Here is a 14,998-nt window from a genome sequence, read left to right on the forward strand (position 1 = left end):
GATTGATATTTATGTTATTGACATTTTGTGCAATATGGATTGATATTTTACGCTATTATAGTTGTCCCATTTTTTTCCTCCGCTTTATCCACCCACCCTGCCTTCTATCCCCCTTAGTTCATGTTCATGGGTCATATATGTTAAGTTCTTCGGCTTCCCCATTTCCCATACTATTCTTAACCTCCTTCTGTCTACTTTGTAGCTACCAACTTTGCTTCTTATTCCCTGTACCTTTCCCCCCATTCTTCCCCCTCTCCCTCCCTGTTGATAACCTTCCATGTGATCTCCATTTCTGTGATTCTGTTCCTATTCTAGTTGTTTGCTTAGTTTATTTCTGTTTTTGTCTAGGTTGTCGATAGTTGCAAGTTTGTCGATAGTTGCAAGTTTGTTGTCATTTTACAGTACAGACAAGAAGGGGCTGGAAAGAAGTATTCAAAGTCATGAAAATCAAGGACCTCCATCCAAGATTACTCTATCCAGCAGTTATCATTTAGAATGGAAGGGCAGATAAAGTGCTTCCCAGATAAGGTCAAGTTAAAGGACTTTATTATATGAAATGCTAAAGGGGCTTATCTAAGAAAAAGATCAAAACTATGAAAAGTAAAATGTTCAGTAGTTTTTGACCAAAAATGGCATGATCCCAGTGCTGAACCCTTCCTATTCATCCAATCTTGCCCTGCCCCAAGTGACTTTTTTTTTGTTCCTACGGATGAGAAAAGTCCTCAAAGGCAAACATTTTGCCAACATGGAAGAGGTGAAACAAAAAAACAGCAGAAGGACTAACAGGCATCAAAATGGACTCGTTCAAAAACTGTTTTGAGCAATGGAAAAAAGTCTCCATATGTGTATTGCATCAAAGGGAGAGTACTTTGAAGGTGACTGAAGTTTAAACATGTAACAATAATATCCAATTTTTCATAAATAAATTTCAGGGTGTTTCAGGGTCCCTCCTCATATAATATCTAATAATCCTAAGCAGCAGCAGCAACAGGTAACACTAGAGGGAGAATCTGTTACATACCCAGAGTGAAAGTGAACACAGGTCTAAACACAAGAAAACTGACTACAGGAGCAAAACCTATTTAGAGCAATATCAGACTTAATTAAAGACTGGAGACACAGGAAGAAGCAAAGCAAACTGTACAAAGTAAAGAAACAGAAAAAATTATTTGACAAAGATTTTGTATTTACAATTGTCTAACTTGGAATGCACTACTTCACTCTTTAAATGAGCAATGAAAAGACAGCTCATATTTAAACTATTTGATCTTAGGCAACGAGATGGCTCTAACTTTGCAGTACAGACTAGTCAGATTTGAACTGCATAGTAAACTGAATAGTCTTTCTTAAGGTTTAAATTTTCTATCTTTGAAAAATCAAATGAAAAATCATCAAATAATCACTACTGGTAAATGACAGAGGAGAAACTATATTTTATTCTGAAATAGTGTTTATATTTTTAGAATTGGCTAATAATATTATGTACACATATTATTCTCTAAATCTTACCCAGTTCACTTGATTTCTTCTGAAGTTCCATGGTAAGTATTTTCAAGCGATCTTCACTTTTTTCCAATCTTGTAAAATATATTATTAGTTTACAATATAAAACATTCTTTTAATCAGAATACATCTAGTAACTGAAGTCGGTGCAATTTAGCAACAATACACATTAGCACAGATTCATTCATTCAATTATTAAACATTTTTGAGTACCTACTCTGTTCATATTTCAAAATAAAATATTGCTATTATAAATACATTTTTGTACTTAATTAATATACATAAAACCTTAAGCCTATGGTCACAATTTATCTCTTCTTGGCTGTATGAAAATCAAATTAATGCATACTAGAACTTTGAGACTGAGTATGTAACTACCATTACACTGAATTCTGTCTTAGGGACAATATAAATATGAAAGTTATGCAACTGGCTTAACTCCTCTGGTTTTCCATTTCCTTGTCTATAAAACTGAGGTAATTGGAACAGATGACATCAAGATCACTTCCAATTTTAAAACTTGAAAATCAACTAGATAGGTCAATCCAAGAATCTATGAGATTAGCTAAACTAGAAAGTTGGCTTTTCTTCCTTTATCAGACACATGCAGTAGAGAAGAAATACTACGAGGCTCAGTTCATGACTTCAGAGAGAAACTTGTTTCTTTCATCCTCATTAACCCTAATGCTAATGGGACAAAAATAATTGCCTAGGCCTCTTAACACAGCTTTATATGGATTTTTCCTTAATATAAAGTAGTGAAAAACAGCAAGTTTTTAACTCTTTTTAGACACACTGCTATTTAGATTAAATGTAAATAGCTTATTTTATAATTAATCAAATTCATTAATTCATTAATCTATTAATTTAATTAAAATGTTTGAGCACATTCCTTGTATCAGGTTAGTTGCTAATTTTATAAATCAGAAAGAAGGTTAAGACCCCAGTAAAATAAACCCCACTCCCCCATTATTTCTATGAAGCCAATAATAATCCAATTTAATTAAATATGTCATATCGCTGCATCAGCACTTATCAGCTGCTTATCCATTTAGCTTGACTCTAAGGAAAGCATGCATGGGAACTATCCTAGAGAATACCTGCTATCCTTCCCTAGGATACGTGCCTACCCAATACCACCTTGTAAAATGTATTCCCACTTTATACATTAAAAAAAAAACACTTGGTTACAGTTGTTATAGGAATTAGTTGACAATGAATAGAAAATGGCACTGAATATTAGTAAATCATTTTTATTCAGCTAAGCAAGAAATATTTTTACCTCTGATGTTCTGTTGTCAATAATTCTTTCAAGTTGCAGATAGTAGTTTTAAGTTCAGTAACCACAAATGAATGAGAAGCTTTAGCTTTATTAAATTCTTCCATTTGAGCTTCTTTTTCTCCAGTGATTTGATGTATTTTTTTTGTCGCTATCTGTAAATCTTCCTCTAAAGCCTTTTGGGTAGTCTAAATGAAAGAAAGTACAAAACAAAAGCTATGATCCAAGGTCCTAAAGAAAACAGGCTGAACTCATCTGCTTCTGTAATTTGCTGTCCCTCCTTATCCCCTCATTTCCCTCTCCCATCCCACCCACTACTCCATCTCAATTCACCATTCTTCCAAAGCCCACCTATAGCCCCAACCTCTCCACGAAGACTTCCTGGCCAACTCAGCCCCACAGTGTTCCTACAATTCCCACAACTACGGTAGCAGTTTTTGCCTGAATCACACTGTTGGTACCTAGCATGGTCTTGCATTTTAGTTATGTTTTAAATGTGTTTTTTATCCAATGTCTCTAATTAAACTAAAAGCATTTTGTGACTGGCACTGTATCTTCTCTAATTGAAGTTCTGGGTCTTTGTACATGGTATCATCATTCAATATTTGATGACTGATCAACAGTGTGAAACTTATCACACACTAATCAGTTTTTAAATCATACCACACTTCTTTGCAAAGACATTTTACAATCTTCGAGTTCTGATGTTAAATTATCCTGCTTCTCATTTGTTTCTTTCAAGTTTTCATTCTGTAATTCTGAAAAAGAAAGTCAAAGGTACATAGTATTTAATAGAAAATATAAAAACAAATAATTTGTAGCAATTACTTATTTTTCTCCATTAGATATTCCAAAATGAGGAAAAATTTTGCAAATATAGATACATTGATATTGGTTATCATCAACTTTTTAAAAAATCACCTTTGTTTTTGTTTTTCAGATTTAATTTATTTATTTTTAGAGAGTGGGGAAGGGAAGGAGAAAGAGAGAGAGAAACATCAATGTGTGGTTGCATCTTGTGCACCCCTACCAGGGACCTGGCCCATAACCCAGGCATGTGCCCTGACTGGGAATCGAACCCGCAACCCTTTGGTTCGCAGACCCGCACTCAGTCCACTGAGCTACACCAGCCAGAATCCCCAACTTTTTAAAAATATTTTATTTATTTATTTTTAGAGAAAGAGAGGGAGAAAGAGTGGGAGAAAAACAATCGGTTGCCAAATCTGCAACCTAGGCATGTGTCATGACCAGGAACCAAGCCAGTGACTTTTCAGTTTGCAGAATGCTGCCCAACCAACTGAGCCACAACAGTCACGGCAGTCATTGTCAACTTTTATTGACTTTTCAAGGCTGTTATCTCCCAAGCACTCAAAGGTGAATATATAAGGATTTTTGGTGCTACATTTTTAGTAATAGTTGAACACTGGAAACAACCTAAACATCCAATAAGAGATGGATTAAATTACTGTGGCACATACATAATAGTACAACATAGCTACTGTAAATGACACTAGAGACCTTATATATGGATTACTAATTTGGATATTTATAAAAATCATAGAATAAAAAGAGCAAGTTAAAAATAGTACTTATTTGAGTAGTGCATATGAAAAGTAAGAATATACACAAGAACATTAAAAGTAATTTATCTTCTAATGGTAAAATTATTCATGATTTTATTTTCATTATTACTATCTTGTTATTTTAATTTTTAAAAATATATTTACTTAAATATTATTTATAAAAGTTGGTAACTCCACTTAATAGCTAATGCTTACTAAATACAAATGTTTACAGATACTAGTCTCTGTGTTTTATATCTGTGCATTCACTTTTAAATCTCATAAAAACAAAAAGGGAAAATAGAAGTTCATGCTCTTCCCTAGGTTCAAATCATTCTTACTAGCTACCTAGCCTTAAGCATGATACTTAACCAGTCAGTCTGTCTCTACTTTTCCCACCTGGAAATTGAGAATAATGGTAGTTAGTTATATCTTCAAAGGTTGCTGTTAGGATTAAAAAAATATGATGATGATGTTGATGGTGGTGGTGGTGTATACTAGAAACTGAATCTTAAAATTCATGGTATTTACAGTATGCGTGGGCAGGCCAACAATAAAAAATCAATGGTAAGTGCTGATTGGTACTCACTGGAAGTTTCTGGGAATATACATAGAGGGGGCATCTAAGTCAAATAGGATCAGTAAGGGTTAAAGTTAAGGAATGACAGACATAAAGATGGAAAGTTCAAGGAAGACTTCTAGAAAGTGACAGCTGAATTGAAATATTTGAAAGCCAGTAAGAACTAATAAACGTAATGGGAATTGGAGGAGAAAAGAAGACCACAGACAAGTGAAAAAGCATGTACAAAAGCAAAAATGGAAGAGACAGAATGAGGCACCCCGAGGAAGGAAATGTATTTCAATAGCATTAAAACCATATGAGGGAGAAATTGTAGTAGATGATTGGAAAGAAAATAAGGATAAGATCATAACAGGATTTATGTGACTTGCTCAAAGGTAAGCTTCGTAAGTCATAAAGACCATGAAAAACAGTTAAGCATGTTAAGCAACAGAATGATGTTTCATGTTTGTATTTTTTAATTCCTGAAAAATCTGTGTAGAAATAAAAGAGGTAGTGCTCCAACTCTGGGGAAAAATAGGGAAAGTAGATCTAGAGAGAGGAAAAGTATATTCTTACTTTTCACGTGCACTACTTATAACTAAACACTGCAGTGTCCACTGTGATACTATTTATATAGTCTGGTCACTAAACATCTTCTCTGGGAAATTCTTATCACCAGCTAGTCCTTAGGCATGTGTGGAAACTGAATGCATGCTGTGTGAAGTTTCTAAAAAGCTTCATGGCTAAACTTAGTTAGAAGTGCCCCGAGTTCTCCGAGGATCCCAGAGCTACAAATGCAAATTTTCTCTGTAAAAATGTACTTCCAATCCAGGCCTTAAAATGTTTCCACACATGAAGTTAACATGATCTCACAATCAAACCCACAGGAGGAAATGAAGCATCCTGAGTAGAGTCAGCAGAATAAATAAACGGCAGGCATGGATCTGCATATACTTCAGATACTAGAATTACTGATTGTGGATTTTTTAAAAATAAGTACTATATCAATCTTTAAAAACTAAAATAGGTAAGGAAAAGGTCTATAAACTAAATAAAACTTCTAGAAATACCTTTAGAAAGGAATAAAAATTCAGAATCAAATATAAAAATTCAGAATCAAAAATCATTCAACTCCTGCCCTGGCTGGCGTAGCTCAGTGGATTGAGCGCGGGCTGTGAACCAAAGTGTCACAGGTTCGATTCCCAGTCAGGGTACATGCCTGGGTTGCAGGCCATGACCCCCAGCAACTGCACATTGATGTTTCTCTCTCTCTCTATCTCCCTCCCTTCCCTCTCTAAAAATAAAATAAATAAAATCTTCTAAAAAAAGATGTCAAAACATTATAATAAAAAAAATCATTCAACTCCTGACAAAATAGGAAGAAATTATCAGGCCAAATGTGAAGGGGAAACAGAAACCTGAAGATGTGAGATAAACACAGACACTTCTGTCCTGAGGGGATCTGCAGATCCTGGCAAAGTTGGACTTCTGATTTGAAATCATGATTCGGTGAGAAAAAGAAATATGAACACACAAAGACTTATAAGATAGAGCCCAAGAGTTAAACTTTTGTGCAATAAGCTGGAACATTCTTTTTACAAAGAGGAAACAAAAGTAAGCCAACTCACAAAAGCAAGCCAGCCCAGGGCCATATCACCTGAGTGGTCTAAGGATCCCAAGCCTGGAAACTGACCTAGATTGTCCCAGATAGGTAGAGCCACCATGTACATGGCAAAAGTAAATAGAAATCCTCCCAGGAGGAGGTTGAGTTACCTATATACTTAACGGGCCATAAATTATTCCTACAAATAATTTTTGCAAGGAAAAATGAGCATGGAGTCAAAGACAGTAAGACACACAAGAAAACAAGGTACTTTGAATAAAAATGATCAGATACAAGTGAAAGCAGTTACAAAATAGTCACAGGGATATAAATTACAGTATAGGGAATATAGCCAATATTATTGCAATAACTACATATGATTGTCTAACCACCATGGTGTACACCTGAAACTAATATAGAATAATACTGAATGTAAACTGCAATTGAAAATGAAAAAATTAAAATGAAACTATACATTTTAAAAAAGCAAATGACAGGATGAGCTCACAAACATTTAAGAAAGAATTATCAGTAAGCAACTATCAAAAATCTATTCTTAGTAGTTAAGAAAATAAGAAACTGAAAGCTACATGAAGTGTAACAGCAGATTTGAAAAGTAAGAATAACATTTTAAAGATCTTAATAACTGAAAATAAAATGGAAGGGTTCATAGTGGGTAAGAAACAAATAAAGAGAGAATTAGTAAAAAAAGAGAAGATTTTTAAGAGAAAAGTGAAAACTGCCACGAGATCCCTATGACGTTCTAAAAGATGCAGTGTTTCAGTGTATCATGCCTACCAAGCGCACACCACTTAATCACGTTTGAAAAATTTCAATAAGATAGTCTAAACATAACATGACATTCAAGATCCTTCATAATCTGATCCAAAAGTCATTTCCAGTCTCATCAAGATATAGACACACAAATTAGTGTTTCAAATATACCCTAACTTTCACACTTCCATGACATGCACAAGCCATTTCTTCTGCATACACCCTCTCCTACAATTAACTGTCTCATAATCCTTTAGTCATCTAAGGTCTAGGTTCAACAGTTTTTTTCTCGAATGCCTTTCCAAATGTGTTGCTCCAGAAATAATTAACAATTCCCTCCACTGTGCTCCCAGAGTATTTATTCATTCATAAAGTATCTACTGAGTGCCTCATATGTGCCAGGCATTGTTTTTTGAATGCATCTGTGGACAAAAAGACACATGGCCCTGTTTTCATAGAGCACTGAGCTGAACTAAAGAAAGTGAGAATATGAAAAGGGAAAACAGGAGCATATGTACTTTGAAAAACCTGTGTAAGTGATTCTATTATGCTTCACTTGACCTGGTTCACCCCAAGTTGGGAATTACAGCACTAGAAACATCACAACAAAACTGTAATGAAAGCCAAAAATTAAAACATAACAAGAGAAATACATAAGATACATTGTTACATTTTATTACATAAATTCTTACTGATTTTTTCTTCTAATTGATTAACTTTATCTCCGGATTCCTCTAGCTGCAATATTAACTCTTTTACTTTATTTTCTTTCTCGGTGTTTTGGATCAACAGCAGTGATACCTAAAATTAAATATTTAAATAACATATTACACATATGAAAAATAAAATACGGTAACCTAGCATTTACCATTACCTGCAATTACTTTATGTACTTGCTTATATGCTTTTCAGTTGGCTGTGCCTAGCATTTAGTATGTGTTTGCTCCCTAACCCCCCAAAAAACTTTAATAAATGAATGAAGAAACTATAGCAGGTCCTCGAAAATGACATTTTATTCAATGTTGTTTCATTATAATTTTGATGAGATGCCATAGAAACTTAACTTTTGTTTATATCAATTAGCCTATGGTAAAATTAGTTTCATTATACACTATTTGGCTGCAGTTCTGAGAACCTATTGATGACATTAAGTGAGAACTTACTGTATTATGATATACCTGATATTATAGTATGCATTTTAACTTATTACCGAAAAGATTATATAATAAAGGCTGCTTGGACTATTTATTCCATAAATATTATTGAGCATCTACATCATTACACAAACCATAATAAGTGTGAACTCACCTTCAAAACACACATAGCCTAGACCAGGAGATAGACAACTCTACCTAAATATTATTAGGAACAGGACAAAAATGTTACAGGAATTCGGGAAAGGAACATCTATCTAAATCTTGGGGGATGTAATAAAAAATTAATCCTTCTCAGAGAACAAAATAGAGCCTTTCTAAACAAATAGAAATTAATCAGACAAACACAGGGAAATAAGCATTCTAGACTCATCCAAGAACATGAAGGATCCACAGATCATGCTTCATACAGAGAATGGAAAATATTCAGATGGCTAAAATATTGAGTGCATGTGATGAAAAGGTGAAAGATATACTTAAAAGATAAGCTGACACTTGCAGATTCAAGATGGTAGAAAGATCTCTGCCCTATTTTCACCTCCAAATCACCCCCAAAAATAACCAGGGAAACAACAAAGACAGACTATCTTCCATGAAGTCAGGAGACTTCTCTATAATCCAAACCACAGTATGTAAAAAGAACAGTTGGAAGAAATGGAAAATGATTCAGCATAGAAAAGCAAGGTCAAACCTAAGAGCCTGAACAAGGAAGATACTACTGAAAAGCGAAGTATGTCCACCCCAAAGAACCCAAGAATGCTTCAGGAGTAAGAGGCAAGAGACGCTATGGAAGGTGGCATGAAACAGGGAACTAAATTTAAGGAGGCTATTTCAAAGTCCTTTCCTGGACTCTATTCCATAACAGCCAATGTAGTCAGAGAACTAACCCTACCCTATCTTTACAACAAACACAGACATAAATTTAAAAAGATAATCTCTAAACATGGGTATACTAGGTATAGGAAGGGGTTAGCATAAAGGATCATTGAAAAGACAACACATGGAATTATGGGACTCAGCATGTCTTCCTACCCTGCCAACCTAGCTCCAAAATGCCACGGCCAAGTTTTTATCTCCAGGCACAAATCTGAAGAAAAAAACAGTCTTAAACGTAATGACATTTAGGAATCCCCAGCAAAAACATTTATTGGCCAGACCATCATTTTACAGGGAACCCTAACAATCTGTAAGCTCTACCCAAGAATCCAGAACTTCAACAAGCTTTCTTGCACTGCACTCTCTTTCTGTGTTCTTTATAACAAGCACAGTTTTAACTTTTAAAAATACCTCCTTCTTTCAGAAATCTCACAAATTCAGCTAAAATATAGAACATTGCTAACTCCTTCAAAGTATGTAAGCCTAACACATAAATTATTCTATCATTAAACCAGAATTAAAAGAAAGCTCTAAAATCTCCTCTGTGCTTTCAATTAACTTTTGCTACTATCGTTTAAGTAGGTATCCACATCATCTACCATTATGAGGTATCATGTGGCAAACCAGAGGAAAAACTCAGAAAAAAAAATGGAAACAAAAAGCAGAGGATTCCTTTCTATGTAATGCTCTCCACTGGGAAACAAAAGGCTTGAAACCAATAAAGTTGGCATAATAATGAAGTTGACCTGAAAACAACATTTACAATTTTCAAGTCTTACACTATATGACATTAAAAAAGAAGCAAAAAAATGTTTTAGTTCACCTTCATTTGTGTTACAAATAGTATATTTCGAAATAAACTATAAAATGTGGGCTGAATGGTCAATGATCATCATCTTCACATTTTATGAGGTTTTTGTTTGAACAAAAAGTTCTCACAAAGTAAAATATTTTTGCAGCAAGGCCCTACTACTCACTAATATAAATAATGTAGAAGATTCATTGTTTTTTTAAAAAGGTGTAGCATCCATTGTGTGTGCATAGTTGAGTCAATGGAAATTAATCCCGCCAGGCAAATGGCTGAATATTTGGATATGTAAAGTAATAAAATTATCTAATAGAAATTTATAATGCAGTCAGCAAATACAAATTTCTTTTGAAATTTTAAATATTTTATAAATTATGCCCTGGTTGGTGTGGCTGAGTGAATTGAGTGCCAGCCTGAGAACCAAAGGATTGCTGCTTTGATTCCCAGTCAGGGCACATGCCTGGGTTACAGGCCAGGTCCCGAGTAGGGGGCATGCAAGAGGCAACCACACATTGATGTTTCTCCCTTTCTTTCTCCCTGCACTCATTCCCCTCTCTAAAAAGAAATAAATAAAACACTTTTTTAAAATATTTTATAAATTAACCAGACTTATATCAAGAATAAAAGAGACATAGCCAAAATAAATCAGAAATGAAAGTGGAGAAGTAACAACTGATATCACAGAAACATAAAAGACTGTAAGAAATTATTATGAACAACCATATGCTGAGAAATTGGACAACCTGGATGAAATGGATAAATTTCTAGAAACATATAATCTTCCAAGACTGAAGCAGGAAGAAGCAAAAAACCTGCATAGACTGAAAACAACTAGAGAAATTGAAGCAGTAATCAAAAAACTCTTGGCACAAAAAAAAAGTCTGGACCAGATGGTTTCACAGGAGAATTTTTCCAAACATTCAAAGAGGAACTAACCCCTATCCTTCTCAAACTATTCCAAAAAAATTTAAAAAGGAGGAAGACTCCAAAACTCTTTTTATGAGGCCAGTATTATCCTAATTCCAAAACCAGGTAAAGACACAACAAAGAAAATTACAGCCAATATCCCTGATGATCACAGATGCTAAAATCCTCAACAAAATACTAGCAAACCAGATCCAGCAATACATTAAAAAGATCATACACCATGATCAAGTGGGATTTATTCCAGAGATGCAGGGATGATACAATATTCACATATCAATGAATGTGATTCATCACAGAAACAACATGAAAGACAAAAATCATATGAGCATGTCAATAGATGCAGAAAAAGCATTTGGTAAAATCCAGCACCCACTTTTGGTAAAAACACTTAACAAATTGGGAATAGAGGGAGCATATCTCAACATAATAAAGGCCATATACAAAAAACCTACTGCCAGCATCACACACAGTGGGCAAAAAACTAAAAGCATTTCCATTAAGAACAGGAACAAGACAAGGGTGCCCACTGCCACCACTCTCATTCAACATAGTACTGGAAGTCCAAGCCACAGTGATCAGACAAGAAGAAATAAAAGGCATCCAAATTGAAAAGGAGGAGGTAAACCTCTCATTCTCAGATGACATGATCGTGCAAACAGAAAACCATACAGGCTCGACCAAAACACAACTCAATCTTATAAGTGAATTCAGCAAAGTAGCAGGACACAAAGTCAATATTCAAAACTCGAAGGCATTTTTAAACACCAACAACAAACTCTCAGAAAGAGAAACTAAGGAACAAATCCCATTTGCTATAGCAACAAAAAAATAAAATAAAATAAAATAAAGTACCTAGGAATAAATTTAACCAAGGAGGTAAAAGACCTATACTTGGAAAACTATAGAACACTGAAGAAGATACAAATAAATAGAAGCATATACCCTGTTCATGGATTGGAAGGATTAACATCATTAAAATGTCCATACTATCCAAAGCAATTTATAGATTTAACACAATTCCTATTAAAATATCAATGACATACTTCAAAAATCTAGAACAAATATTCTAGAAATTTATATGGAACCAGATACCAAATAGCCTCAGCAATCTTGAGAAAGATTGGAGGGATCAATATCTGATATCAAACTATATTACAAGGCCACTGTAATCAACACAGTGTGGTACTGGTATAAAAACAGACACACACGTCAATGGAACAGAAGAGAGAGTCCAGAAATAAACCCATGTCTTTATGGTCAATTAGTATTTGACAAAGCAGGCAGGAGCATACAATGGAGTAAAGACAGTCTCTTCAATAAATATTGGGAGAACTGGACTGGAACATGCAAAAAATGAAACTAGACCACCAAATAACACCCTACACCAGAGTAAATTCAAAATGGATAAAAGACTTAAATATAAGTTGGGATACAAAAATTCTAGTGGAAAACACAGGCAGTAAAATTTCAGGTATCTCACAGAGCAATATTTTTGCCAATATGCAAGGGAAACAAAGGAAAAAATAAACAAATGGATTTATATCAAATTAAAAAGTTTGTGCACAGCTAAAGAAACTATCATCAAAATGAAAAGGAAACCAACTATATGAGAGAATGTGTATGTGCCAACAGTACAGTGGACAAGAGTTTAATCTGTAAAATACATAAAGAATTCATATAACTCAACACCAGGAAGACAAACAATTCAGTTAAAAAATGGGCAAAAGACCTGAATAGCCATTTCTCCAAGGAGGACATACAGAGGGCCCAGAGACACATGAAAAGATGCTCAACATCGCTAGCCATCAGAGAGATGCAAATTAAAAACACAATGAGATATCACTCCACACCTGCTAAAATGTCCATCATTAATAAATCAACACACAAATGCTGGTGAGGATGTGGAGAAAAGAGACCCTAATGCACTGTTGGTGGGGACACAGACTGGCGCAGCCACTGTGGAAAACAGTATGGAGTTTCCTCAAAAAAATAAAAATGGATCTGCCTTTTGACCCAGCGATTCCATTGTTGGGAGTATGTCCTAAGAACCACGAAACATCAATTCAGAAGAACTTATGCACCTCTATGTTCATAGCAGCGCTATTTCTAACAGCCAAGATTTGAAAATGCCTAAATGCCCATAAGTAGATGAGTAGATCAAAAAACTGTGGTACATTTATATAACGGAATACAACACAGCAGAAAAAAAGAAGGAATTCCTGACTTTGTATCAGCGTGGATGGAACTGGAGACTATTATGCTAAGTGAAATAAGTCAGTCGGTGAAAGACAAATATCATATGACTGTACCTGTAAGAGGAATCTAGGGAACAAAATAAACTAATGAAAAAAATAGAACCAGAGGCATAGAATCAGGGAATAGGCTGACAGCTGTAAGTCAGGAGGAGGGAGGTGGGGACTGACTGAAAGGTGAAGGGGTTAGTCAAATAACATACAGGAAGAACCCATGAACATGGACAATGAGGAGGGGACTGACTGTGGTAGTGGGGGTGGGCTTAGTGGAGGGGGGCAAAGGGGAGAAAGGGACATCAGTAATAGCATAAACAATAAAATATCAAAATGAAAAAAGAATTTAAAAAATTAGCAAATAGGAAGTATACAGAGTTAATTTTTAAAAAAACACCTGCTTTTCCTTGTCATTTACTTCTTTCTTGCATTCTTCTTCAAGATGTTGGATTTTTTCACAGTCTTCCTTTACTTTAAAAATAAAACAAAGATACCTTAATATTGTAATAGAATTGCATAACAGACAAAACTTTAAGTTTCTTGTATTTTATTTAACTCTCTTACATGTTTCTAACAAGCAAAAAGTGCTATTTTCTTGCTAAATTTAGTGAATTAGTGAATTTAATATCGAGGTTACAACTTAAGAAAACAGAGCATATGTAAAAGTTCTTTATTGGGGGTGGGGGCGGGGCATGTAAGCATGTGTGGCCTTTACCCAGAACAAGGGGAATTCACTCCCCTAAATGAGGGGGATAATTACAGGAAGTGAGATCAGATAGTAGCAACACATCATGTGGGACCTGAGGTCACTGGAAGACTTTTGCTATGAGCAAGATGGGAAGCCTTCAAAGAGCTTAAAGCAGAGGAATGTCACAGTCTTGATTTCTGCTTTACATGATCAGTTTTGCTAGCAGTTTATCAATTCGATCAATCTTTTCAAAGAACCAATTTTTGTTTACTTACTTTAGTAAGTTTGATTTCAGGGAAAATGTAGCTTTGAAGTCAAAAACATAGTTTTAACACATATGAATTCCCTGCCACATTCCACAAGATTTTAGGAGCATACAAGACCACACATCATACAAAAATTAAAAGAGCCAAGGCATCAAGCTGATGGTACAAAAACATTAACAGAATCTAGTAAAAACATAAACAACAGAAGAGTAACAAAAATTAAATAGAATCCCTACATTTAAAATGCATTTCTAGTCTGGAATTCTCAGCTTGAACACGAAGTTCCTCAAAAGCTATTACCATTTTCTGAAATACAAAACTTAAGTTTTAAGAATAATACTTAAACTTTTTAAATAGTTTTCTTCAAACTATAAACTATTAATAAGTTTGTATCATGTAGTCATTGGATTTAAAACCATGCAATCTTGAATAATGAAAACCTTATACCTTTTAACAATTAAATAATTTCTAAAAACTTACGCCCTGGCTGGCATTAGCTCAGTGGATTGAGCATGGGCTGCGAACCAAAGTGTCGCAGGTTCGATTCCCAGCCAGGGTACATGCCTGGGTTGCAGGCCAAAACCCCCAGCAACCCTACATTGATGTTTCTCTCTCTATCTCCCTCCCTTCCCTCTCTAAAAATAAATAAATAAAATCTTTAAAAAAAAAAAAACTTACTGCGTACCTATTATGTTAGCTTCTCATATGCTTAAAGGTACTAGAAACAAGTTATATATTAAACAACAGTAA

General features: G+C 34.7%; 1 protein-coding gene across 2 annotated transcripts in view; it reads right to left on the bottom strand.

Moving 5' to 3' along the window:
• The window catches only part of SYCP1 (synaptonemal complex protein 1), an 81,909-nt gene that overhangs the window by 47,184 nt on the left and 19,727 nt on the right, over positions 1-14,998 (bottom strand). For both annotated transcript variants that reach the window (XM_045816908.1, XM_045816907.1), the window contains exons 9-14: positions 14,485-14,554; positions 13,692-13,765; positions 7,976-8,084; positions 3,446-3,540; positions 2,786-2,970; positions 1,510-1,577 (exon numbers count right to left, since the gene is read on the bottom strand). In XM_045816908.1, coding sequence (XP_045672864.1) covers positions 1,510-1,577; positions 2,786-2,970; positions 3,446-3,540; positions 7,976-8,084; positions 13,692-13,765; positions 14,485-14,554 — 601 coding nt within the window. The remainder of the gene's footprint in view (positions 1-1,509; positions 1,578-2,785; positions 2,971-3,445; positions 3,541-7,975; positions 8,085-13,691; positions 13,766-14,484; positions 14,555-14,998) is intronic.

This window comes from Phyllostomus hastatus, unplaced genomic scaffold (assembly GCF_019186645.2).
Source record: "Phyllostomus hastatus isolate PE091 unplaced genomic scaffold, TTU_PhHast_1.1 phas_scaffold_216, whole genome shotgun sequence".
NCBI classification, from domain to species: domain Eukaryota; kingdom Metazoa; phylum Chordata; class Mammalia; order Chiroptera; family Phyllostomidae; genus Phyllostomus; species Phyllostomus hastatus.